The sequence below is a fragment of the Mytilus galloprovincialis genome, chromosome 9, assembly GCF_965363235.1.
Source record: "Mytilus galloprovincialis chromosome 9, xbMytGall1.hap1.1, whole genome shotgun sequence".
In the NCBI taxonomy this organism is placed as follows: Eukaryota; Metazoa; Mollusca; class Bivalvia; order Mytilida; family Mytilidae; genus Mytilus; species Mytilus galloprovincialis.
The window spans coordinates 35,880,124-35,907,910 of NC_134846.1; the positions used below are offsets into that span (position 1 = coordinate 35,880,124).

At 31.8% G+C, this 27,787-nt stretch overlaps 2 protein-coding genes across 6 annotated transcripts in view; one reads left to right on the forward strand and one right to left on the reverse strand.

The window, feature by feature from the left end:
- The first annotated feature begins 1,170 nt into the window (after positions 1-1,170).
- Positions 1,171-26,369, forward strand: LOC143046544 (uncharacterized). The gene is made up of 5 exons (XM_076219701.1): positions 1,171-3,573; positions 18,080-18,295; positions 18,963-19,045; positions 22,041-22,140; positions 26,302-26,369. The coding sequence occupies exons 1-5, from the start codon at positions 1,284-1,286 to the stop codon at positions 26,367-26,369; spliced, it is 2,757 nt and encodes a 918-aa protein (XP_076075816.1). The 5' UTR covers positions 1,171-1,283.
- Positions 4,918-27,787, reverse strand: part of LOC143044912 (angiopoietin-related protein 1-like) — a 108,819-nt gene continuing 85,949 nt past the window's right edge. Inside the window, exons 1-5 of one of the 5 annotated variants that reach the window (XM_076217147.1) lie at positions 9,493-9,630; positions 8,461-8,591; positions 7,370-7,455; positions 6,675-6,843; positions 4,918-5,903 (exon numbers count right to left, since the gene is read on the reverse strand). In XM_076217147.1, coding sequence (XP_076073262.1) covers positions 5,524-5,903; positions 6,675-6,843; positions 7,370-7,455; positions 8,461-8,575 — 750 coding nt within the window. In that variant the 5' untranslated portion in view covers positions 8,576-8,591; positions 9,493-9,630 and the 3' untranslated portion in view covers positions 4,918-5,523. Of the gene's footprint in view, positions 5,904-6,674; positions 6,844-7,369; positions 7,456-8,460; positions 8,592-9,402; positions 9,631-27,787 lie in introns of those variants that run through there. The other 4 variants (XM_076217149.1, XM_076217146.1, XM_076217148.1 and 1 more) reach the window with 4 other exon arrangements.

Here is a 27,787-nt window from a genome sequence, read left to right on the forward strand (position 1 = left end):
GTTTGTCGCCTTCAGGTTAAAATGTTTGGTTAAAGTTTTTGACAAGGTAGTTTTGGTTGAAGTTTTTGTCAAGGTAGTTTTGGGGTAAAGATTAAATGAAATACAATCAAAACCCTATGTTACAGATTTGATATTTAAATCTTCCAAGGATCATCACTACTTTTGATATGTATTACACACAATATAGTGCATTGATTTTTACATTCTATACATCCTTTCTAGGAAAATTTCCAGAAGTTTATTGGATGAAATAATGATCAGATATTCATGGTACAAAATGATGGTATACTTTTCAAGAATATTACATAATTTGTGAAAGGTCAAATATTTGTTCTGAAATGATCAATGATGCCATTGTTAAAGTAATATTTAAAATTGAGGTTACTTTCCCTTGTCTATGATTATAGTTATAAATAAACTACAAACAATGCTTTATCATGTTTCTACAATGCAGTGTTTAATTTTGCCTCCTACTGATAAATTTAAGCAATCTTTACCATGTTTACCTTTCAGTGCTTTCAAGCACTTTGATTTATTATGTTTTTGAAGTTAAGGTCCAATCAATTTGTAATTTAGTACACATTGTTCCCTATGATATGATCTTTCTAATTTTTGTATCTAAATTAGAGTTTTTACCCAAATTTCATGGTCTATTGAACATAAAAATGAAAGTAATGGTGGGGAATCCTTGTGCTATGGACACATTCTTTTTTTACAATGTTTTTTAAGCTCTGAATGTCAAGGAATGTATTTCATAATCCTATTAATCATGTTAATTTCTCATCTTTTATTTACAATTCTTTTGTGCTACTTTGTTACATTTGTAGTTTATGTAGTGATATTAAGATGATAACACAATATTGACTGTTGTACCCCTATTTTTGACACTTTTACTCTTTGAGTATGTTTGTTTTGTTCATGCATCGTTGACAATGTAATGGAATTTGATGCGACTGTCATACAAGTGAGAGGTTTAGCTAGCTATAAAACCAGGTTCAATCCACCATTTTCTACATTAGAAAATGCCTGTACCAAGTCAGGAATATGACAGTTGTTATCCATTCGTTTGATGTGCTTGGACTTTTGATTTTGCCTTTTGATTTTTGATTTTCCTTTTTGAATTTTCCTCGGAGTTCAGTATTTTTGTGTTTTTACTTTTTACTTTTTTTTCAGAGAAAAAAAAACTTTAACAGAGGTTAAAAAAAAGATGTATTAGAATAATATTACTGGTAGTCAACACAAGCAAAAATAAAATGATGTGATAGGAAAAATTAATCATCACAATGAGTACTGACATTAATAATAAGCATGATAAGACAGGACCAGATGTTGATACCCATATTAAAGTTGAAACAAAACTTGCACCACAAGATGAAGCTGTAAAGGCACAATCAGAAATTGACCATGGTGTAGATAACAAAGCAACAGGTTCAACACACACAATTAAGACAGAATATGGAGAAATGGAGGTATTATTTGAGTACTCTGATGGGACACTGGTGTTCAATAAAGATGCACGTCAGCATGAAGGCTCTACAGAGAAAGATTCTCTTCTGGCCTCAAACTCAGCAGCAGCAACTCCTGTAGCAACCAGATGTGAACAAGCTCAATTGTTTCAATCTTTACCAAAACCAATGCAAAGATGTGAACAAGGTCAACTTATTCAATCTGTACCAAAACCAATGCAAAGATGTAATCAAGGTCAACTGATTCAATCAGTGCCAAAACCAATACAAAGAGTTGCCAGTTCAGGTACCTGTGAACAAGGTCAATTGATTCATTCTGTGCCAAAACCAATGCAAAGAGTTGCCAGTTCATGTATAGAAGTAATTCCCGTTCCTTCAGTCAATTTCAATAAGAGGCCCCAGGAAACAATCTCATCCAAACTGATTGATGTTCCTTTAGTACAAATACTGAGTTCAAGAATGAAATGTGATCCTTCAACCAAACCGCATAATATTGTAGAAAAGGTTTCACATTTTCCTGAGAATACGAAACAAATCTCCACACCAGGATTTACTGGGGTACCAGAAAGAACAACACTGGTTCCCTATGCCAAATTTCCGAACACTTTACCTATTAGCATTCCTTCTTCCACTTCAAGAACAAAACAGCTATTATTAGCTACTATTAATGCTAGAAAATCAACTGCAAGATCTACACTTGATCCACCCACAACAGAACGTAATGCAGCTTCAACGTCTAAGGATGTAACATTGTCAAAGATCTTACCAAGCTTTGTCTCACCCTCTGCTACATCTCAGAATGTCTCACCCTCTACTACATCTCAGAATGTCCTACCCTCCGCTACATCTCTTAATGTCTCACCGGCCGCTACATCTCAGAATTTATTTAACAAATTAGTTCAAGGCAACATAACACAGAACCTTCCTTCCAAATTGTTACCGTTAACTGGGAAACGTACTAAATATATAATAGTCAAACGTAAAAAAACTCAAAGTACTACAGAAAGTAGCAATGTGATTGAAAATCAGGATACTGGTTGTAAGTTGACACTGGAGCCTCAGAGTGCAGGCCATGTGGCCGATCAACCAAGTAAACGTTTAAAAGAATCATTTGTAACATTGGAATCCTCTAGAAAAAAAGATCATCATTTAACAGCTGATCAATATGTAAATGTAGATCAACCCATAAAAATAAAAAATGTAACTGAAACCGAGTTTGAGCAGTTTGAAACTGTCATCACTCCTGCAAGTACACCTGAAACTGAAGTTTGTAGACACAGTAGTTTATGTCCTGAGACAGTGTTTACTGAGTGCGAGAAAACTACTTTAAAAATTGTGGATCCCATGGATATTGAATGTGACAAATCAAATAATAAACATGATAAAGCTATGGTTGAATCGGAAGTTTGTCTTCCTGGAAGTAAAAATGTAAATATGTTTCACACCAAAAGAGTTGAACATTGTTTACCATTACAAAACATATTGAGTAGAAAAAAGAATGCATTGCCAGCAAACATAACAAGACAAGGTCAACTATCAGTACAAACACAGCCTCAAAGTCAGATATTAGTGCAAGTTCAACCTGAAGGTCAACCTTTTGTGCAAACACCCCCTGAAGGTCAACTATCTGTGCAAATACAGCCTCAACACCACCTATCACTGCAAAATCAACCTGAAGGTCAACTATCAGTGCAAGCACAATCTGTAGGTCAACAATCAGAGCAAACACGGTCTCGGTCTCGGGGTCAGCCATCAGTACGAACACGTTCTAAGGGCCAGTCATCAATGCAAACACGGTCTCAAGGTCAGCTGTCAATGCAAACACGGTCTAAGAGTAGGCCATCAGTGCAAACACAGTCTCAAGGTCAGCCTTCAGTGCAAAAACAGCATCAGAGTCAGCTGTTGGTGCAAAATCTACTTCAAGCTAAAGTATCTGTGAAGATAAATGGTAGAGTTAAACTATTGGATCAACCACAAATTCAAGCTAAACTATTGAAAGAACCAAAGTTTCGAGCTCATTTATTGAGACAACAACCTATATTTCAGTTTGTACAAACAGAGCCTCAAGATCAGCCATTGGTCATGAACAAAGAACAAAAGTCACAAGGTTAGTATTAATTAACGTAGAAAATTGCAAACCATAGATATTTTTTTGTAAAGTAAAAACAAGAACATGTATTGAAAAGATTATGGAGATTTGGTCATAGTGGTATTTATTCCAATGAGACAAATTTCCATAGCGTAAGGACGAGGATGTAATAATTTTCTTTTTTGTTGCTCAGGAGTTGCAGCCCTTTGAAATTCATTGCTTTAAAATGACACAAATAAATATTATAAAAATTCAGGATAAAAATCTAACACTAAAAATTTATCAGAAGTAAAAAGTACACTGTTGAAGTGTTCATGACATACTCCCAGGAGCCTCTTTTTGTTTTTAATTCACATCTACCATAGTAGAAGGAATGTCTTCCAGCCTGTGTGTACTTCTATTCATCCTTCCCATATCAGGTTAATTTATTATAAAGGATGTTTAATCAAATCAACTTGAAATTTACTAGTTGTTCGTATAAATTGTGTGAACTTTTTACAATATGTTCCAAATAGAGTTTTTACCACATTTTGAAGTTCAATTGTTATGGTCATATCTTGGTAGAGTGCACACCATCATTTATGTAGCTTTCGCCACAAAAAATAACACATGTGTTTCTGCTAAGGTGCTGAAAAAAAGGGTAGGTAGGCAATATCATTTTATTTAACAAACATATTTTACCTGGTTACAACTAATTAAGGAATCTGGCTGTGCTTGTTCCAAAATGAAATAAAAAGTGTAAGGGTAGGCACTACAAATTAGGATAGGTAGGGTTAATGGAAACACTTGTATTATTTTTTTTGGCCTTACAAAAGTAAGACTGGATCTGTCACAGTAGTGAAGTTGTACAGCAGAAATCTATACTTGTATGTTCAGTAGTTGTTGTTTGTTGATGTGGTAAGTAAGTGTTTCTCTTTTCTCAGTTTTATACAGATTAGACCTTTAGTTTTCCTGTTTGAATTGTTTTACACATGTCATTTAGGGGTCTTTTAAAGTTTTCTGTTCAGTGTGAGCCAAGGCTCTGTGTAAGAGGCCGTACTTTGAACTCTAATTTTCTACTTTTTATACCTAATATTACAGGTAATCTGTCCTTATTTTTTTCAGAATAGTTTAAAAATAAAGTTGTTGAGTTGAAACGAAAATACAATTGAATGAATTGATTATATGATGGTTATTTACATCTTCAAAGAAGTTCTATGTGATATTGTTCAAAATAAATACTTCCATCAATTTTCATAGCACATCACTGAAGGGTTTAGCATTTTCAGTTCTTTGAATTGTGTTTTAAGCATAATTATGAGGTTTGACTTGGAAATTGGGCATATTACAATGTAGTTTTTGTACATGCAGAAAAACAACTAGAAGTGTATAAACATTTATTGATTTTGAAAGTAAAAAAAAATAACATGACTACTAGACAATGATAGAAAACAAAAAATGAAAAATTCACTAAATGCATCTATAATTTTTTTTTATCAAATTTACTGTAATTTATGTTCAGTTGCATGAATAACAGTAAGCCTATGACTATGTAAGTTGGCAAAAAAAAAGTTTAAAGACTAATACTTTTTCAATGATTTGCTTTTAGCAGTTTTAGATATTACTGAATTATCTCCCTTTTAAATATTACATGAAATATGGTAAACTTAAGATATGAGTTAATCAGCATTAATAAACATGATAAAGACAAGTCAAATTGAATAAACATAAAAAATAAAAACTTAAAATGCTGCATTTGGATTATTTTACATTGATTCTGACTTCTTACAGAAACAATACCTGTACAATTGGAGATTCTGTAAAAAAAAAATGCATCTTAGAAAAGGAAGTAAATTGATTTGTTAATATCTATTGTAATGAAAGGCTTAAATGAGCAAAATGGTAGCTGTTTAATTTCTATCATGTTAAATTTTGATTTTTATTTGTTTGCAGTTGTGAGTATATTATAAAAGAAATCATTTGCACAGTTTATGAACTTGACAGCATCATTTGTGCAAACTTCATTGAATATCCATATCCTCCCCAACTGTACCAGTAGATACCATCATAGAACTGTCCACTTGGTTGGTAGGGTCCGCCATAATAATACTTTCCATTCAAAAATGCGTAGGTACAGTAATTGAACCACCATCCTCCCTGATAGCCTGCGGCACATCTGTGGGTGTCTAACTTGTCTGGTGTGGCAAACACCATGTTGTTATTTTGTGACATTGAGTCTCCTGTATCGCCGCTGTAGCCACCGATGGATAGCCTGAAGTGTGTAGAATCCATCAGTTTGAAGTAGTTATAGCGAGCATTTTTGTTAATTCCTGCCCAATCTTGTAAGTTAACTGTCAGAATACTGTTTCCTGAAATAAATCAAACAGGATATTTATATATATATATATATATTATATATGTTTCTTTTAGTCAGTAGGTGATAGGGAGTTCTTAGAGTTTTTATTGGAGAGATGGCATCTTTTTGGGGGTTAAGATTACATGAAATACAATCAAAACTAAGGTACTGACTTGATATCTAAATCTTCCAAGTTTATCTCTACTTGCTAGATACTCAAAATATAGTGCATAAATCGTTTCATTCTAAACAGCCTATGCACGAACAGTTACAGAAATTAATCAAAGGAATATATATGCTCAGATAAGTCATTTGTGTAAGTTACAAAATGTCCTAAAATAAAGAATGTAAATGGAAATGTGATAAAAAGACAACAACCTGACCAAAGAGCAGAAAAAAGACAAAGACCACTAATTGGTCTTCAACACTGTAAGAAATTAATCCCTTCACTCTACTTTTCTTAAAAAAAAACTTAATGAGAGCAACCATTAAACTTCAAGTGAGTGTTTTTTTTTTAATTATTTTTGTCTGAGAAAGAAATTTGTTTTCACACAAAGGGCAACATTTTTTTAAACCCTATCAATCAAATTTATTTTCTTCAAAATTGAACACTTAAAGGTACTTTGGGAAAATACTGGTTTCATGTATATTTCTTTCCATCAAAATGAGGATCAGAATAATTTTTTTAGGCAAAAAAAAATATCCCTAAGACCCCCCCCCCCCCCCCCCCCTTTGAAGTTACATGGTTCTTCCCTAAACATACATAGTTTTAATATGATCTTACCTTGATGATTTGTCAAGTAATAAATTGAGTTAAGACCCGCCCAGTAATCTCCCTGAGAAGAACCAAAACCAGCTACATAATCATGCCAATATCTGTTGAAGTTTTCTCTTCCGTCAACCCTGCGCTGAATTACATTGAAGGAGTTGTTTGGTGTATGCTCACATATAATCTGAAATAGAAAATAATTGAATATGAAAGTAATTAAGGGTAGAGTTAAAAAAAATAATTGCTAAAGCATAATTCTAATCTGTCCTTCAAAAGAAGAGGTGGCTTTATGTTTTTCACTGTTTTTGCCACTGATGGTTAGTTTTGAGGTAGTTACACCTGTCAGGTTTAAGGTATACCATCAAGAGTACCAAGATCAGACAAATTACTTCTTGCACTTTATTAATCACTTAAACACAGTAACAAGACAATTGAGGGGATTATTTCCTGTTTGAATATGATGATTGGATTATCTTGAAAAGTGATAAGGAAGATTTTCAATAAAAACAGTTATAGAAAATAGTTGTGGGGCTACTATTTCAACAATTTTTAGCGGTTTGTGCAAATTTCAGCACCCAAACTGTAGATTAACCACCTCCTGGTAAAATTCAAAGAGGAATGAACACTGGCATGAAAATTGGTATTTTTTTTTTTTATTTATTTCTGCCATACATTCAAACATATGATATGGCCCTTAAAAGTTTCCCTACCTTGAAGTAGGTCTTTGTTGTATTCATCCATAGTTTATATACACCACTCTTTTGGTAACCTCCAAGTTTTCTGGCTGCTCCACAATCTAAATGAAAAGAACTTGTGGTAAAATATCTAAACCAGTAAAATATTGTTTATGTATTAATTACTGTAGCAAAGTTTTGGGGCAATTATAAAAGTTAAGCCAAAAAGCTTGAGAAAAATCTGAAATAATTATAGAAATTATCTCATCCTCTCCCTAAGTAAACCACAATTTTACTTCAAGGGAAACAAAGGGGGTATGTTTTTTTTTGTTCAAAAATATTCTGATCCCCAATTTGATTAAAAAAAGTTGTGGTTAGTCAGATGACAAAAATATTTCTCACTCAGACAAAAATCCATACCACCTTTTGAAGTTCAATGGTTCCTAAGTGAAGGAGAGATGTAGAATTATTACTTTTGTTCATTTGTCTATCAGAAGTTTGTAAATGCAACTCCTAAACTAATATCTCACTTGATTTCAACAAAAATTTCAGATAATTTAAAGAATTTGATACCATTTTTATTTTTCACCAAAATGTGCACTTTATAAGTGGGACTTACAATAGTAAAACACAGACTACTGTGGATTCATTTATTTCCGTGGGTACCAATTTTCGTGGATTGAGGGAAACTTACATATTGGTGAATATTTAATTTCGTGGTTTTACCGAAGTCTGCATACACGCCTTCTTAAAATTTGTCATTTGTTGAACATTTAATTCGTGGTTTGCCTGTGCCAACGAAATCCACGAAAATTGGTATCCCACGAATAATAATGAGTCCACAGTATGCAATAATTATAAATGTGTATGTCTCTTCAAACATGCATTGCTTGGATTTAATTGAAATTAACTTTCATAATTCTTCAATACATAATATCAATTTACAACTTATATAAGATTTATAAAACAGAATGATTTTTTGGTTTTCCCTTGCAAAACATGAACTTCATAATAATTTTCATTTGAAAGACTGTATGTGTTTATTACAAACGGCCTAGGGACAATATTTAAAACCAAACATAATTTTTACACAAGTATTAGATGTAGTACTAGTAAGAATATATTACCATGATATTGTTTAATATCATTTTCATTGACTGCCTCTTCATCCAGACTGTTAACCAATGATAAACAAACAAACACAACGGCAAGTATCAATGTCTTCTTCATACTTATAGCCATTTTAATTCTAAGCTACCTGTTTAAATATAAAATATAAAGTCATATTTTAAAAATCAAAAAAAAAAAAATTAACTTTTACATTTTCATAGTGCAAAATACAATTAATTAAATCAATTTAAAAGAAACATATAAAAGATTCAATATAAATATTATATGCATTTTAATATTCTCGCAATATTGTTATTTTTCAAAGGGCTGAGATTTCATCACAATCTCTTATGCACTCATGACCTTTTTCTCAGCATGAATATATAGTTTTAAGATTTTAATCCATTATAAGTTTAAACTTGTGAGAAAAAGATTTAAATACCAACACCCAACATCTCAGATGATGATGAGTGATGCATTGCTGCTTGCAATGTTTGGTGGCTTAATAATTTTAACTTAATTTAAATACAGGATGATAATATGTTATTTATGAAGCTAGATAAATGTACTAGACAGAAATGCTGAGTCAGGTTATTTCAACCTGCTAAGTCGCAAGGTAGCAATCCCCAGGGAATAATTTATGCATGCTAAATGTGCATAACATTATTCTGATCCATGCTTCATGTGCATGCATGGATAACAATATATGTTATGCTTTATCAATGAGATAATAATAATTTGTGTAAAGAAACCCAAGATGTAACTTTTCATTTATAAATTCTTAAATCAGATAACTTTTATTGAATTGAACATACACATAAATGTACTGACACTGAAATAATAAAGTATTTTTAAACAAATATAAAATACTCTGAATCAGCAATTTATACTATTCATTGTTAATTGAATTTTAGTTACTCTTATGATATGCATAGAAATAAATAATGTTAAATACATACTCACAAGGTCTTTTTACGTGTAAATTATCAAAGAATCAAATAACTGTGAACTATAAATATTGCTTACAATTATATATATATAAATATTACCGGTAACGGGATAGTCTCTCTCCAATCCAGGAAGTTAATATGAAAAGGATTGAAGGAAATTGTGAAATAAATGAATAAATAATGTGACACTCAAAGTCACATGTCTAAAGTCAAGTTATATGCATTTTTTAATGTCCGTATAGACAGTACTTATAGATACACTCTATTGATTAGAACCTGTGTTCAAACCTACAGGTGAAGATCTAGAGTTATCTCAGTCAAGGTGAATGACCTAGTAATCATGATAGGGTCATATTAAGTTGGATATTTTTTTTTATTTTTTATAAAGACTAAGTTTTTAACTGGATTTTAGAGGGGAAAATAGGTTATTAATTTGGGGATGGGGCTTGTGGACAGGCGGGTTCAAAATAGCATTTTATTATTAACATGCAACACCAGAAGAATTTTTTTTCTACAAATTTTAATATCTAAATGAGGGTCATGCAAGTTCAGTTTTTTTTTTTTGGGGGGGGGGGGGGGGACTCTAGTATCGATCTATAATATAGTATTTTGAGAAAAAATATAAAGGTGTCAAAAATAGTATTTTGGGCCATAAAAATGAACATGTTTATTTGCCCTAACCCTACCTACCCAGAAAATAGTTGCCTACGCAAAATCTTTTTTTGCCTTGATGTGAATTTTTTTTTTTTATTCAGATAGGTATAAAGACTAAAATGAATTGGAAACCTCTATTTCTCTGCACCAAAAAAGAAAAGAATTTCCTACCTACCTACCTACCCACTGTCCCTACCTGCAGGTAGGGTTTTGGAAACCAAAATATATTTAATTGGGCCTTGTTAGTAAAAACATGAATGTGTCCCAAGTACACTGATGCCCCATCCGCACTATCATTTTCTATGTTCAGTGAACCGTGAAATTGGGATAAATCTCTAATTTGGCATTAAAATTGGAAAGATCATATCAGAGGGAACATGCTTACTTTACATTTCAAGTAGTTCATCAAAAACTACCTTGACCAAAAACTTTAACCTGAAGTGGGACAGATTGAGGAACAGAAGCACAGACCAGAAAACATAATGCCCATAAATGGGGCATAAAAATTAAAAGAAGACATGTCACTGTGCAAGCATGCAACCATATTTGATCCTTGTCTAGACTAAAATTTCTTTCAAATATTTGATAGATAGATGTGATATCCCGAATCTTCACAAAAATTTCAAGGTTAAGAAATAGAAAAAATATTTTACTTGTCAAGGAGTGCATAGATTTTTATCTAATATTTGATAAGAAGGATATTAATATTTTAAAATGAATTATAAGGAAATATTTGAAAATAAAAATGAGCTTTATACTGTGAGCCCTTTCATCTCTTTCTTGAAATATATTTTTCTTCTTAAGGGCATACGATACAGTTACAGGGGAGGTAATGACGTTGCTAACGTAAAATGTTATTTTCGCGACGTCAAACTATGACATATCAGGGGTTTATCTGGGTATTTTGGGAAAAAGGACCCTGGCCAGTATTGGGTATTTTTAACGCGGTTTTCAATGAAATTGGGAAAAACAACCAATATACCAGATGTTAGTTTTAGTGGGATTAGTTCATAAAATTATTTTTTGTTGGTGATATAAAGTAAGGACTACACCTTCTTTGTTTTTTTTAAATATAACAACATGGCATTTCAGTTTATTTGAGTATCAAAATAAGGCCAACTAAAATTAATTAGTAGATTTTCATCCAAATTTTTGAAAAACATGGGGCGGGTGGGAGGATTTTATTTTTTAAATTTTATTTCATATGAAACCCTTGTCACAAGTTCTTCATACCGCGGGGTATATGCTAGTGGAAAACAAGCTTGTATAATGTATATACATGTTGTATAAGGAATCTGACACTATTTTTTAAACTCTTAAATAAAAATCCCTGATTGGCAACCACTGTTATACATGTAATTGCCGATTTAGAAACCTATTTATAGTATACATCAAAGGGAAGAGAAATGCTCTCTTCAGTTAGACTAGACCTACACCAAATTTATTTTGCTTTCTAAGCAATGGTTTGTAGTCCACATAAAATCAATAAAATGTATTGGTACAATTGTATGCAACACAAGTATTATGAGTACAAAATAAAATGTAAACTCAGTGTTGAAAGTAATTATGTGATGTAAAACATGAACTTAACCAAAAAGTAGTTTTTTAATGACTAAATTGAGGGTATTGGGACAGTTACAGAGGGTGCTTGCTGATTGTCAACAAAAACAATAGCCATGGGTAAATATAAGGGAATTAAAATGCGTGTTTGTCGACTTTTTTTTCTCAATATATGGTCATAAATCAAACAAATTCGTGCTTGTGTCAATTTCTTAAATCCAGTCATGTTTTTTGTACCAATTTGTTCTACGATTCTTGCGCTTTGGATATCATTTACAGTCCAAATTTCCTGACACAAAGTCATCGTATAAATAAAGAAAAAACACGGTTTTCGATTCACTTGTGACTACCGCAATTTGCGTTAAATGACAAGGCGTTTTACTCGTTACTCGAATATTTCATGCCCTTCTCGTTATCAATCTCTATTCTCGGTAGATGTTGTCATAATAGAGCAGCAGAATATGTCGACTCAATCATATCGTTATTAGATTACTCTGAGAAATACAAAAACGAAATTTGAAACAGGAAGTGTTGAATGAAACGAAATTATCGATAGTTCCCGGTAACGGACATGATAAAATCCGGAAATCGTAATTTTGTTAAATAAAAAAAATCGGGGCGGGACGATTTCAGAGGGGCGGGCGGGGATGAAAATCTAGCAATTAATTTTAATTGGCTTAATGAGTTCCAACTTCTTAAAGGATTGTTACATTTTTTTGATTTTGACATTGAAAATTTGTGAAATAAAATATTTTAAGTTCTGTATAAAATATATCCTGTTTCTATTTTCTTTTTTACATATCTTTTAGTTTTCAATTTTAGTGTTGCTATGATAGCTGTCACATGTTTGGTTCTTTTCATTTTTTATTTACTGTATTTGATTGACAAACCCGGAATTATATACTTGTCCGTTTCCGGATTTGATCTGGTTTTAGTTTATTCCCACACTTCCTGTTTATTTATTAATGGCTGCCATTGTTTGTCAATGTTGTTTTCATTCAATATGTTTCAACTTGGATTTACACATTACTTGTTGGCAATTTTTTTTACATAAAGCTAGCGGTTGAATAAAATAAACATATCTGTCATGAATGATAAAGATTAAAATGAATTTTGTGATCAGACAAGGCAGCAAATAATGTATGCATACATTGACGACACATATGATCTTCGGTACGTTTTGTATCAATTTGTCTCCAAATCGGGAGATTGTCTCCATATATGAAGAATGTCTCCCGATTGGAGAATATTGCCTAGCTGTTCGGACCCATTCCCAACGGCAAAAACCTTACATTTTTCCCAATTTTGGCAGCAAAATTCCCAAATGATCACAAAATTCATTTTAATCTTTATCATTCATGACAGATATGTTTATTTTATTCAACCGCTAGCTTTATGTAAAAAAAATTGCCAACAAGTAATGTGTAAATCCAAGTTGAAACATATTGAATGAAAACAACATTGACAAACAATGGCAGCCATTAATAAATAAACAGGAAGTGTGGGAATAAACTAAAACCAGATCAAATCCGGAAACGGACAAGTATATAATTCCGGGTTTGTCAATCAAATACAGTAAATAAAAAATGAAAAGAACCAAACATGTGACAGCTATCATAGCAACACTAAAATTGAAAACTAAAAGATATGTAAAAAAGAAAATAGAAACAGGATATATTTTATACAGAACTTAAAATATTTTATTTCACAAATTTTCAATGTCAAAATCAAAAAAATGTAACAATCCTTTAAGAAGTTGGAACTCATTAAGCCAATTAAAATTAATTGCTAGATTTTCATCCCCGCCCGCCCCTCTGAAATCGTCCCGCCCCGATTTTTTTTATTTAACAAAATTACGATTTCCGGATTTTATCATGTCCGTTACCGGGAACTATCGATAATTTCGTTTCATTCAACACTTCCTGTTTCAAATTTCGTTTTTGTATTTCTCAGAGTAATCTAATAACGATATGATTGAGTCGACATATTCTGCTGCTCTATTATGACAACATCTACCGAGAATAGAGATTGATAACGAGAAGGGCATGAAATATTCGAGTAACGAGTAAAACGCCTTGTCATTTAACGCAAATTGCGGTAGTCACAAGTGAATCGAAAACCGTGTTTTTTCTTTATTTATACGATGACTTTGTGTCAGGAAATTTGGACTGTAAATGATATCCAAAGCGCAAGAATCGTAGAACAAATTGGTACAAAAAACATGACTGGATTTAAGAAATTGACACAAGCACGAATTTGTTTGATTTATGACCATATATTGAGAAAAAAAAGTCGACAAACACGCATTTTAATTCCCTTATATTTACCCATGGCTATTGTTTTTGTTGACAATCAGCAAGCACCCTCTGTAACTGTCCCAATACCCTCAATTTAGTCATTAAAAAACTACTTTTTGGTTAAGTTCATGTTTTACATCACATAATTACTTTCAACACTGAGTTTACATTTTATTTTGTACTCATAATACTTGTGTTGCATACAATTGTACCAATACATTTTATTGATTTTATGTGGACTACAAACCATTGCTTAGAAAGCAAAATAAATTTGGTGTAGGTCTAGTCTAACTGAAGAGAGCATTTCTCTTCCCTTTGATGTATACTATAAATAGGTTTCTAAATCGGCAATTACATGTATAACAGTGGTTGCCAATCAGGGATTTTTATTTAAGAGTTTAAAAAATAGTGTCAGATTCCTTATACAACATGTATATACATTATACAAGCTTGTTTTCCACTAGCATATACCCCGCGGTATGAAGAACTTGTGACAAGGGTTTCATATGAAATAAAATTTAAAAAATAAAATCCTCCCACCCGCCCCATGTTTTTCAAAAATTTGGATGAAAATCTACTAATTAATTTTAGTTGGCCTTATTTTGATACTCAAATAAACTGAAATGCCATGTTGTTATATTTAAAAAAAACAAAGAAGGTGTAGTCCTTACTTTATATCACCAACAAAAAATAATTTTATGAACTAATCCCACTAAAACTAACATCTGGTATATTGGTTGTTTTTCCCAATTTCATTGAAAACCGCGTTAAAAATACCCAATACTGGCCAGGGTCCTTTTTCCCAAAATACCCAGATAAACCCCTGTGGCTCTACAACTCTTTATCATAACACATTTTTGTGAATTTTGAAATATGCTTTTCTTACCTTAATATCAGTACAAGTTGCTTTCTTTAAAAAGATGTATTCATAGATTCCCTAATAAGATGCTATTGCTAGATTAGCTAATAACAAATATAATAGTATAATAGTATAAGTAAGTAAGTAAGTACCAGGAGATCCAATCAACTGTACGACTGTTTGCTGATGACACAATTGCGTATGTCACAATTTCATCCGATGCTGACTCAGCAAACCTTCAAAAGGACCTTGACAAACTAGCTGTATGGGAAACAAAATGGCTCATGAAGTTTCATCCTGATAAATGTAACGTTCTCACCATCTCCAAAAAGCGAACACCAGCTAAATACAGTTACACACTACATGGCCATAACCTTGAACATGTCACAGCAGCAAAATACCTGGGATGTACCATTGCATCAGATCTCAAATGGGGTAAACACATTAGCAACATCTGCTCCAAAGCAAACAATACCATCAGTTTTCTTAAAAGGAACATTTCTAGAAATGTACATGTCGCTTATAAATTTAATAATAATTCTAATTATATCAGTCTCACATATACAAAAATTTAAATCTTGCTTCATTTAAATAGTCATATTTAAAAATGATGGAACTATATCACTAATTTTGGAAATCAATTGGTCTCTAATTATATTTAGTTTTGTACATTTTAAAGCGAAATGAAATTCATCTTCTACTCTAGATTAGCACTTGATTTCATTTTGAGTGTTTTCAAAATTTTAAAACCATATATTCAAACATTTAAACAATTGAAATATATATTATACAAAAAATTAGGGATTAACATGATTAAGGGTGAGGAAGAAGTTCTTTTGATCATAGCTCAAGTGTGTAATAAGAGTCAATTGAGGAATCCAAGAATGAGTGTTGGAGTCACTTTGTGATGGACAAAAATGAAAATAAAAAAATGAAACAATTAAAGATATTAAATATCAATATCCTGTTTAGAAAGTATTGATTGCTTTATTGTTGTAATTTTTATACCCCACTTAGGGGCATTACCGGTATATGTTTTTGGTCTGTGAGTCCATTTGTTCATTCGTTCATTTGTCTGTCCCACTTCAGGTTAAAGTAGTTTTTGATGAAGACCATAAGTCCAATCAACTTGAAACTAATAGTACACATGTTCCCTATGATATGATCTTTCTAATTTCAATGCAAAATTAAAGTTTGGACCCCAATTTCATGGTCAACTAAACATAGAAAATGTACTTGGGACACATTGTCGTTTTTTAGCTCACCTGTCCCGAAGGGACAAGTGAGCTTATGCCATCACTTGGCGTCCGTTGTCTGTCGTCGTCTGTCGTCGTAAACTATTTCAAGAATCTTCTCCTCTGAAACTACTGGGCCAAATACTTTCAAACTTTAACTGAATGTTCCTTAGGGTATCTAATTTATAAATTGTATCCGAAGTTTTGATCTATCAACAAACATGGTCGCCATTGCTAAAAATAGAACATAGGGGTCAAATGCAGTTTTTGGCTTATAACTCAAAAACCAAAGCATTTAGAGCAAATCTGAAATGGGGTAATATTGTTTATCAGGTCAAGATCTATCTGCCCTGAAATTTTCAGATGAATCAGACAACCCGTTGTTGGGTTGCTGCCCCTGAATTGGTAATTTTAAGGAAATTTTGCTGTTTTTGGTTATTATCTTGAATATTATTATAGATAGAGATAAACTGTAAACAGGAATAATGTTCAGCAAATTAAGATTTACAAATAAGTCAACATGACGGAAATGGTCAGTTGACCCCTTTAGGAGTTATTGCCCTTTATAGTCAATTTTTAACCATTTTTCGTAAATCTTAGTAATCTTTTACAAAAATCTTCTCCTCTGAAACTACTGGGCCAAATACTTCAAAACTTTAACTGAATGTTCCTTAGGGTATCTAGTTTGTAAATTGTATCCGAAGTTATGATCTATCAACAAACATGGTCGCCATTGCTAAAAATAGAACATAGGGGTCAAATGCAGTTTTTGGCTTATAACTCAAAAACCAAAGCATTTAGAGCAAATCTGACGTTGGATAATATTGTTTATCAGGTCAAGATCTATCTGCCCTGAAATTTTCAGATGAATCAGACAACCTGTTGTTGGGTTACTGCCCCTGAATTGATAATTTTAAGGAAATTTTGCTGTTTTTGTTTATTATCTTGAATATAATTATAGATAGAAATAAACTGTAAATAGCAATAATGTTCAGCAAAGTAAGATCTTCAATTAAGTCAATTTGACCAAAATTGTCAATTGACCCCTTAAGGAGTTATTGCCCTTTAAAGACTTTTTTCACAATTTGTTCATCATGTTGACTTACTTTAAAAAATCTTCTCCTTTGAAACTGCTGTATCAATTTCAGCCAATTTTAGGCTAAATGAGTTTCAGAGTATCTAGTATAAATTTTATATTTTATTTCCTTGTATGTCAAGAAACATAGCTCCTATGGCTAAAATAGAACATAGGAGAAAATGATTATTTTTTTTGCTTTTGAAGAAAATAGGACGATCCAAAAACATTTAAATAAATTGAAATCATTGATGAGAGATTTAACCAAAAGAATTAAGGCGAGCGATTCAGGCTCTTGAGAGCCTCTTGTTTTAAAATATTTTTCTATACAAATATACTAGATTGATCCTGTACCAATTATTATAATCACATTTGTGATCAGATGTACTATTGTCTATTGTGGAACAGATGTGTCTTGAAAAAATCCCAGTCTCTCACAGAAATTTGGTCATTCTAACCTGAAATTTTAAGCTTTATTCAACTACTGTTAAGTTTTACTTCTAGTGTCGATCTATGTGATACTTTATATTAACCCCCAATCATATCTTCCATTGCCTTATATTGAGTACAGGTACTAAGTTTGAGCTAATTTTCAAACAGTAACCAGTACGTACATTCACATGAATTGTTTGTAAAGATGCATATGAGAAAGTATAACCACTTCCTGTACCGGGAAAAGTAGTTTCTCTGATCTAAATTGTAGGCTTCTTGATTTTTATTAAACATCCGAGCTTATATCTTACTAGTGATACTATTTTCAGTCTTTTTGTTATTTGAATTTTTCCTCACTGATGATTATATATCACTTTATAATTTCACTAAAGTAATTTTGTTTATATATATGATAATGTCATGACTGTACATGTATATTATTGTTTTATTCAGCCAATTTTGGAACATATTTAATTGTATTACTGTAGATTACCTCCTGCTATTCATAAACACTTTTTAACATTTTTAAAGTCTTTTTTAACTGCATATTTGAACATATATTAATTTATTTTAGTGAAAAAGACAAAGAAACAAGATTGTAGACCCGAGGAGGTTGGCAGATTATCTTCAAAGGCAAAGGGTAGAGGTCAAACGAAAGTCACCTTGGACAGACCATGGGATCTAGGGACAGAAAATGTTGATGGAGATCAAGAAGATATTGCTGATTTATCTGACTTACAAACAGAAATGAAGACAGCACAGATGTTACATAACCCTGGAAACAAGAAGGGTAATTCTTGTGGAAGATTTTATTTCATTTATTTCGTGGAAAGAATATATTTACAAAATTAAAACCCCCCAAAAAATTCAACCTACATTATACTATTACTTTCATTTAATGAAAACAATGAAATTAAATGAAATCTTATTTAGAGACAAAACCACAAAACCAAGCATTTTTATAGTTTCCAGACAATAACTGGTGTTTAAGAAATGTGGATCTCTCTGAAATCATACTACAAAGGAAAGGCTGGGTGTGAGTGTGGGGGTAATTGCTCCAAGGGGTATTCAAAAATTTTTGGGGGTTCCAATTTTTTTTTTAATTTTCAAGAAGAATCTTTAATTGCACAGTATTGTGCAATAGATATGTAAGATCTTGACATTTATTTTGTGTCAGAAACCTATAACTATGTCAAAAAATTTGGTCACAAGTCAAATTAAGACAGAATCAAGTTTGAATATTGGGTCCAAATTTGCCATAACTTTTCGGGGTTCAACCTCTGCGGTTGTATCATTTTATTTGTTCATTATTTTGTTTTTCTTTGATATCTTTTTGTTCAAGTTTTTTACAAAAAATCATGGACTTTGTAAGGGGCATCATGGTGTGATTTTTATTTTACACCATATATTATTTTATGAATCTTTATAACTTTATATTTTATTTTTTTTAAATACAGACATTGGGACTTCTGACCATGCTGACCAAAAGAAATCTAGAAAAAGGAAATGTTTGGAAAATGTGGAAAAAACAAGAACAGAGGTGAGTTCTATTTTGCATACTGGTTTTCTTTTTTTATAAATGTAGAAGGAAGAACAATATAATGGAAAAAAATCTTGCCAAATGATGTTTACTGAATTTTTTGGTGCATGACGATAAAATGTACATTTTTTTATGACAATTTGAAAACTTATTTTGAAAAATCTGCACATTTTTTTATGACAATAGAAAAATATACTTATTTTGAAGAATCACCTTTTTTTTTCCAAAAATAATGTTAACATGTTAACAAATAATTATTCGGGGCCTCTGACAAATCACAATAGTGATATTTTGACTAATCTAGATAAAAATTTAACCAATTGACTCTGACTGTAGCCAAAAATGACAGTTTGACGCCTGACGGTAAAGGGCATTCATATAAAGATGTAAACAATTGATAACATTTTGGTGGAGTCTGCAACATTATTTCTCTCTTATTATGAATAATAGGACAACTATATTTGGTATGTGCATACCTTGCAAGGTCCTCATGCCTGTCAGATAGTTTTCACTTGACCTCAACCTCATTTCATGGATCAGTGTTAAGTTTTGGTGGTCAAGTCCATGTCTCAGATACTATATAGGCAATAGGTCTAATATATTTGGTGTACGGAAGGATTGTAAGGTGTACATGTCCAACTGGCAGATGTCATCTGACCTTGATCTCACTTTCATGGTTCAAAGGTTATAGTTAAGTTTTTGTTGAGCCTGCAACTTTTGTTGCAGAAAGCTCGACATAGGGATAGTGATCTGGCGGCGGCGGCGTTAGCTAACTTCTTAAAAGCTTTATATTTTAGAAGGTGGAAGACCTGGATGCTTCATACTTTGTATATAGATGCCTCATGTTACGAAGTTTCGGTAAATCACATGTCCAATGTCCTTGACCTCATTTTCATGGTTCAGTGACCACAGATTTTTTGTAATGTTGATTTCTCTCTTATTATAAGTAATAGGATAACTATATTTGATATGTGCGTACCTTGCAAGGTCCTCATGTCTGTCAGACAGTTTTCACTTGACCTCGACCTCATTTCATGGATCAGTGAACAAGGTTAAGTTTTGGTGGTCAAGTCCATATCTCAGATACTATAAGCAATAGGGCTAGTATATTCAGTGTATGGAAGGACTGTAAGGTGTACATGTCCAACTGGCAGGTGTCATCTGACCTTGACCTCATTTTCATGGTTCAGTGGTTATAGTTAAATTTTTGTGTTTTGGTCTGTTTTTTTCATACTATATGCAATAGGTCTACTATATTTGTTGTATGGAATGATTGTAAGGTGTATATGTCTAGAGGGCAGATGTCATGTGACCTTGACCTCATTTTCATGGTTCAGTGGTTATAGTTAAATTTTTGTGTTTTGGTCTGTTTTTTTCATACTATATGCAATAGGTCTACTATACTTGTTGTATGGAATGATTGTAAGGTGTACATGTCTAGCAGGCAGATGTCATGTGACCTTGACCTCATTTTCATGGTTCAGTGGTCAAAGTTAAGTTTTTGAGTTTTGGTCTGTTTATCTAATACTATATGCAATAGGTCAACTGTATTTGGTGTATGGAAATATTTTATGATCTTTATGTCAGTAGCAGGTTTCTTTTGACCATGACCTCTTTTTCACAATTCATTGCACAGTGTTAAGTTTTTGTGTTTTGGTCTATTTTTCTTAAACTATAAGTAATAGGTCAACTATATATGTTGTATAGCAGCATTGTTAGCTGTACATGTCTGCCTGGCATGGTTCATATGACCTTGACCTCATTTTCATGGTTCATTGGTCTTTGTTTAGTTATCTTGGTTAATGTTAAGTTTATGAGACAGTTGTAATAAAGCTTTATACTTAGGACTATCAACATAATATCAATTATTAGTATAGAAGGCGAGACATTTCAGCGTGTGCACTCTTGTTGTATTTTCGTCTGTTATTCTTATACTGTACATGCTGTATGCAATAGGTCTTCTATATTTGGTGTATAGAATGATTGTAAGGTGTACATGTCCAACTGGCAGGTGTCATCTGACCTTGATCTCATTTTTATGATTCAATGGTCAAAGTTAAGTTCTTTCTAATACTACTATATGCAATAGGTATAAAATATTTGGCCGTTGGCCCATGTGAATGTCATATCTCATGGGTTGATAAATCATTGTAACAACCTCATCAAAAGTCAACAATTGTTTTATTATATGACTTTTTATCATTAACCAATGTTCTAGTATTTGCTCAGATACTCACTACATTTAAAACTGATACTGGTTTTTTAACTTAATATATTATCTGCTTTTGCCAATTTTCTTGAGTTAAATATTTAATAAAACTTACTTAAAAAAAACCATCAAAAACAAATAAAGGAGAAAAATAACACTGAAAAGAAGAAAATAAAAAGGGGAATTTGCATGACATTAAAAACCAACTTCATTGACATTGCCTTGGAACATTTATATTTAGGTACAATAACATTGTTCCAAATCTTATATTAACCTCTCATGATTTAAACCAATGTGTATATAATGATTTGTCAAAGAGATTTCTTATGCTATTAGTCAATGAGAACATAGAAAATTTATAGTCATAAAATAAGGATTTATGTCATAATGAGTTTTTACAAATACCAAAGGCAAATGCACATGATTATAAACAATTGTTAAACGACATTTGGAAAAGAGTTTTTTCCCAGCCATACCATGAATGATAGAATTTGTCGTGTGCATATGAGTAAGAAGGAGTGAGTGATTGGATGGGTGTGTAGTCAAATTACATTCATATGTCTTGTCCTGTATTGTCTTGTCCTGTACATATTGTCTTGTTTTGTGTTTAACATGTTTTTAAACTTTAAAAAAACTTTGTTGATTGTGAATCTGTATATATCTCTGTTGAGGAGACCCACACATAGCCTCTTGACTGTTGGCAATCCTTTATAATAAAATAAAGAATAAAATTAGATTAAAAAAGAATTTGATCATCTTGTAATCTCATTTATTTTTAATTACCAGACAGAATCTTCACCACCTAAAATCAACAAGACTGGTACAGATGTTATTGGAAAAGGCGATATTGTTAAACCTGGTACCAGCAATAAAGAAGATATTACAGGTAGTTATGTAAAAGATTATCTTATGGGTAAACTGCAAATATTTGTTAATAGATATAAATAAGAAGATGTGGTATGATTGCCAATAAGACAACTCTCCACAAGAGACCAAATGATACAGAAATTAACCTCTATAGGTCACTGTATGGCCTACAACAATGAGCAAAGCCCATACTTCATAGTCAACTATAAAAGGCCATGAAATGACATAAGTAAAAAAATTCAAAAGAGAAAACTAACTGCTCATTTATGTACAAAAAATGAACGAAAAACAAATATGTAACACATCAACAAATGACAACCACTGAATTACAGGCTTCTGATTTGGAACAGGCACATTCATTCAGAATGTGGCGGTGTTGAACATGTGGGAGATTCTAACCCTTCCCCTAACCTGGGATAGTGAGTGTTGTCACAGTACAACATTAGAACGAACTATAAAAATCAGTTGACAAAGGTTTATCTAATTTAAAGGATACAAACAGAAATACTACACAGAGTAAACCTTTTAGGGGGTTATGGTCTTTTCAAACCATTTGAGTATCTAGTTTTTATCACCAATACAAAACTTACAACAAAATCAAAATGATAGAAACTTATTATTGCAAATAAAATGATGATTTTTGACTACTTTATATAGACTTTCCTTCTATTTTAAAAATCTGACATAGATAGATACAAATTTAAGCATAATAAAAGATCAGGAAAGTGAAATTTAAAAGAAATGTAAAATGACTGAAATTATTATCATTAGTCCATATTTTATGCTCAAGCCGCGGCTGAGAAGGGAGGGGGGGGGGGGGGCTTTTAGTTTTACCCTTATGTCCAATTGTTCACCCATAGGGTGCAATCAACAGTTTTTTACGTGACGTCATTCTGTAACAGGGCATGTAATAGTGGACCCATCATGCAGAAGTCAGATATTCATAGTTATATAGATATCTATACATCAATGGAAAGATAATTCTATGAACTTTCAGAATAAATAAAAAAAAATCCAACATCTCTTGTTTAAACATGCAAATTGGTACAAGTTATCAGCTGGAAATTAGGCATTTTCCCCCTAAAAAACCTTAAAAACAGACCACCTTTGGACACATGGATCAGTAACCTGTGCATATATTTGAGATTTCTTATAATATGCATTTCGAAGAGCTTATCCGGCTGATTTAAGAAAATGTAGTTTCAGCCTACGTTCGCCTGCTCCGAAAGGAGCTATCTTACCTGACAAACCAAAGTGCTTTTTGCAACAGGTGAAAATCAGCTGTTTATGGAGTTGCCTCCCATATAGTAGGAAGTCACAAAAACATTTTTTTTTTTTTAAATCTTGACAAAAGTGGCATTTTAATTGAACTTCAATATATGTTTTTCACATTGAACATAAAAAACAATCAACTTTTTCATTTAGTGGTATATAAATAGCAGGGAATTCCATCAGTATGTAAATCTCACTGGGGAAATACCCCTAGTTTTTAGTACGAAACTGTTTATAGCACCCTTAAGCAAAACCTTGTATGCGATATATAAAAAGTTCTCAGCTTTTCTGAATCTGTACACTATACCGATTAAAATGATGTCTTACTTTAAGGATTGTGACCACAAATAGTGAAACTACAGCTCTTTTTTTATGTCGCGCGGTAGTGGCATATTGGTCAGTGGCAAACAGTTTAACTGGCAAATCCCAAACATTTCCTGTATCACATTTTCATCAGTTTTACAAAGAAAATAAATCATAAAATAGGGTTTCTTTTAAATAAATAGAATAAAAACTATGAAATAGGCATGAATAAAGTTACTTTAAATAGATTTTGTTCCTAGTACTATATGAACTAAGTTATAGCTGAGTTGAGAAAATATTGAAATAGTGTTTTTCTTAGGAATGGCATGTGTACCTTTTTGACTATAAAAAGTACCAAATATATATTATAATGAATAAAACTTTATGTAACACTGATCAGGAGTAAAGGTCAAAGTAGAAAAAATCTACACTTTTCATATGCAACTTTTGGTTCCAAATATATGAGAGATTGAATAAAAATATCATGACGTCGCAAAAAATTAAAAAACTTCAATATTCGCACAGAGTCTGGTTTTCTTATATCTGGTTGCTATGTACAAATCTGTAATATTTGCATTAAATATACCAAACTGATGCTTTTAAATTAATGTATACATGCCGTACAATATTTTTCAGAATTATTTTACTCCATTCGCAAACACATTTCTATGCTAAAACATCACTAATATTTTGTATTTGTCCCTTAAGGGTGCAATCAACAGTTTTTTACGTGACGTCATTCTGTAACAGGGCATGTAATAGTGGACCCATCATGCAGAAGTCAGATATTCATAGTTATATAGATATCTATACATCAATGGAAAGATAATTCTATGAACTTTCAGAATAAATAAAAAAAAATCCAACATCTCTTGTTTAAACATGCAAATTGGTACAAGTTATCAGCTGGAAATTAGGCATTTTCCCCCTAAAAAACCTTAAAAACAGACCACCTTTGGACACATGGATCAGTAACCTGTGCATATATTTGAGATTTCTTATAATATGCATTTCGAAGAGCTTATCCGGCTGATTTAAGAAAATGTAGTTTCAGCCTACGTTCGCCTGCTCCGAAAGGAGCTATCTTACCTGACAAACCAAAGTGCTTTTTGCAACAGGTGAAAATCAGCTGTTTATGGAGTTGCCTCCCATATAGTAGGAAGTCACAAAAACATTTTTTTTTTTTTAAATCTTGACAAAAGTGGCATTTTAATTGAACTTCAATATATGTTTTTCACATTGAACATAAAAAACAATCAACTTTTTCATTTAGTGGTATATAAATAGCAGGGAATTCCATCAGTATGTAAATCTCACTTGGGAAATACCCCTAGTTTTTAGTACGAAACTGTTTATAGCACCCATACATCCCAAAATTAATTTCTGTTCTCCAACTTTAGTTTGCCAACCAGTGTTATTAAACTTAGACTTAATGCTAACATTGGTACACACAGATTAAGTTTGAATTTGATTTGGATGGAGTGACTTTTACTGTTCTAGAGTTATATACTTTTATAAATGAAAAAAAATTCTGATTTGTCATTTGTCATTTCCACACTCTAACTTTTGTATGTCTTAGGCCTTAGTGATTAGGAGGAGAGGGGGGTGGCACTTTTATTGTTCTTGAAATATATCCATTTTTAATTGGAAAACTTACTAAATTTAAGAAATAATTCTTTCATCTTGAAAATGATTGAAATGCCTCCCCATATATCCTAGATTTTCCAATTTTACAGGCCAGTATGCATTCAATAATCTTAGTGCAGTCCCCAAGGGTCACTCACACGGCTTATTAATTATTTATTTATAATCCTTGAATTGTAATCATATCTTTTTTTTTTTATAAAGTTGGTCTATCAAATTTTGGAATAAGCTTTATGTAATCAGTATGTACTTAATAGTATCTATTTTTTCACATTCTATATGTGTAATACCACAAAATCATAGTACATCACATTGGCTTCATATGAAATAGGGTCGCATAATAACATTCCTTCAAATTTGACAGTTTATCCTACATTTCATTGCAGTAAAAAAAAAATTTGCCATAGACATATATCTTTAGTGTTACAAAGCACCGTTCTTTTTTTATTTGGTGTTTCTATAGAATATTTTGGAAACTTGAGGTTACATGGTTACTAAAGCTTGTACACTGGAAGAAAAGGGTGAAAATTTGATTGGTTAACTCCAGTGATGGTTATTTATTCATATGCAACAAAACATTACCATGGATTCATTATTATTGGTTGTCTGACTGAGTATCATTGTTCTTGGATTTCCTGGGTACAAATGAACAACGAAATTAAATGTTTTATGAATGTAGTATTTTATATATGATTATACGCAGAATTCGGGAAAACCATGAAATTAAATAACCAAGAACATGTTAGTTTTCATTAATCCACGAAAATAAGTACCTCGAAAATAAATGAGTCCACAGTATGTGAAATTTTTTCTATAGAACTGGACAGGATAAAACTTATGTCATGTATTTTTTTATTTGAAAGAAAGATAAATTCTGCAAAATGTTTTGAAAAGTGCAAATTTAACAAAGACTAATAGGGGAAAACAATGGTGGTATTAATCTTATAGTTTTTTTTTTCAGCCAAGTCTCCAGCTGTGTTCAAAAGAAATAAAAGGATTGATATAGATACAATGACTGCAGGTTTGTAACTTTTCTTGCTCTCATCTGTATAAACAAATGTATGGGACAAGGCATAGGCCCTTTCTTCAAATTTATGCTTCAGTAACCTTAGAATTAGGGCATTTTTGATTATGAAGAAGTACTTAAATAACTATCTTACTGAAATATTCCCCACGTTTACTTCTGTTGAGAATTATATGGAATATGAATAGAAGGAGAATTTATTGAAAATAATTACAAATGAGGATTATTTTAATGATTCTTTTGTAAAAACCCACATTCACTACATAATACTAGTCTCATGTACGTCACCCAATGATAATGTATGCCTATGAAAAACCATTTTAGAAGCATACTGTGTAAGTATAAAGAATAAAAAAACTCATAATGTAAGTGCAAATCTAAATGACAATGCTGCTACTTTGTTTATTAAATATGTTACACATGAATATTAAAAAAAAACACTTATGTATATATTTTAGCACCTTTCTGGTATTATGTTGTGTGAAGTATATTATACACAATTTTTTATACTTCACACAACATAATACCAAAAAGTAAAACAACCCTCAAGTCCTATCAATCTTATCAGTTGTCGTGCTGAATGACTGAAAACCGCGTTTTCAGCAGAAAACTTACCACAGGATAGGTACGACACCTATACATCATGAAAAGACGAGAGAAAATAATTTCACTCTAATTCACTGCATTCAACCATATGAAATGGTATTTATACTGCAATCAGCTATTTTACTATACAGATAAAGCTATACGTATAAACGTTAGCTTTATACGTCAATGACCTCAACTCACCTATAAGCCCCGCCTACTTACAACATCACGTCACAACCATGACAACATGTAGTAACAATGGTCAAACTTTTATGAATTTAAACCTGTTATGTCTTCAAATTGGTAATTTATATACCATGTTTATCAAATGTTATTAATTAAATTCCTTTTCTCTTTCTAATTCCTTAAATTGTCACTGCTTACCGCCTAGACTACGCTCATAGGGAAATACCCCAAAATGGTACCCCAAGGGGGAAATTCCAAACACCTTTTTTTTTAAATGTTTGTTTCATATTTTTTATTATTTTTTTATTTTTTTATCGATTTCAGTATAAAAACAATATACGTATAGTGTCTTGAAATATGAAATTTATTTGTATTCGGCACGAAACGGGAAAATGCTCGGTAGAACCTCGCATTTTCCCGTTTCTAAGCCTCATACAAATAAATTTCATATTTCAAGACACTGTACGTATATTGTCCAATTATGATGATAGGGAAATGTTACCGATTGGTTTTGTTTTACTTTTGAAATTACAAATATGAAAAAGTTATAGAAATAAATCAAAATGTGCTTTTAACAACCCTTACTTATTTTTTTTCCTTAGATTGAAATTTATGAATATTTAAATTGAAGCAAATACTTAAATCATCA

Coding starts and splice junctions, on each gene's coding strand:
- LOC143046544 (XM_076219701.1), top strand. CDS start 1,284: ATGAGTACTGACATTAATAATAAGCATGATAAGACAGGACCAGATGTT. Junction 19,046..22,040: donor TGGAAAAAACAAGAACAGAG/GTGAGTTCTATT, acceptor TTTAATTACCAG/ACAGAATCTTCACCACCTAA. Junction 22,141..26,301: donor CAATAAAGAAGATATTACAG/GTAGTTATGTAA, acceptor TTTTTTTTTCAG/CCAAGTCTCCAGCTGTGTTC.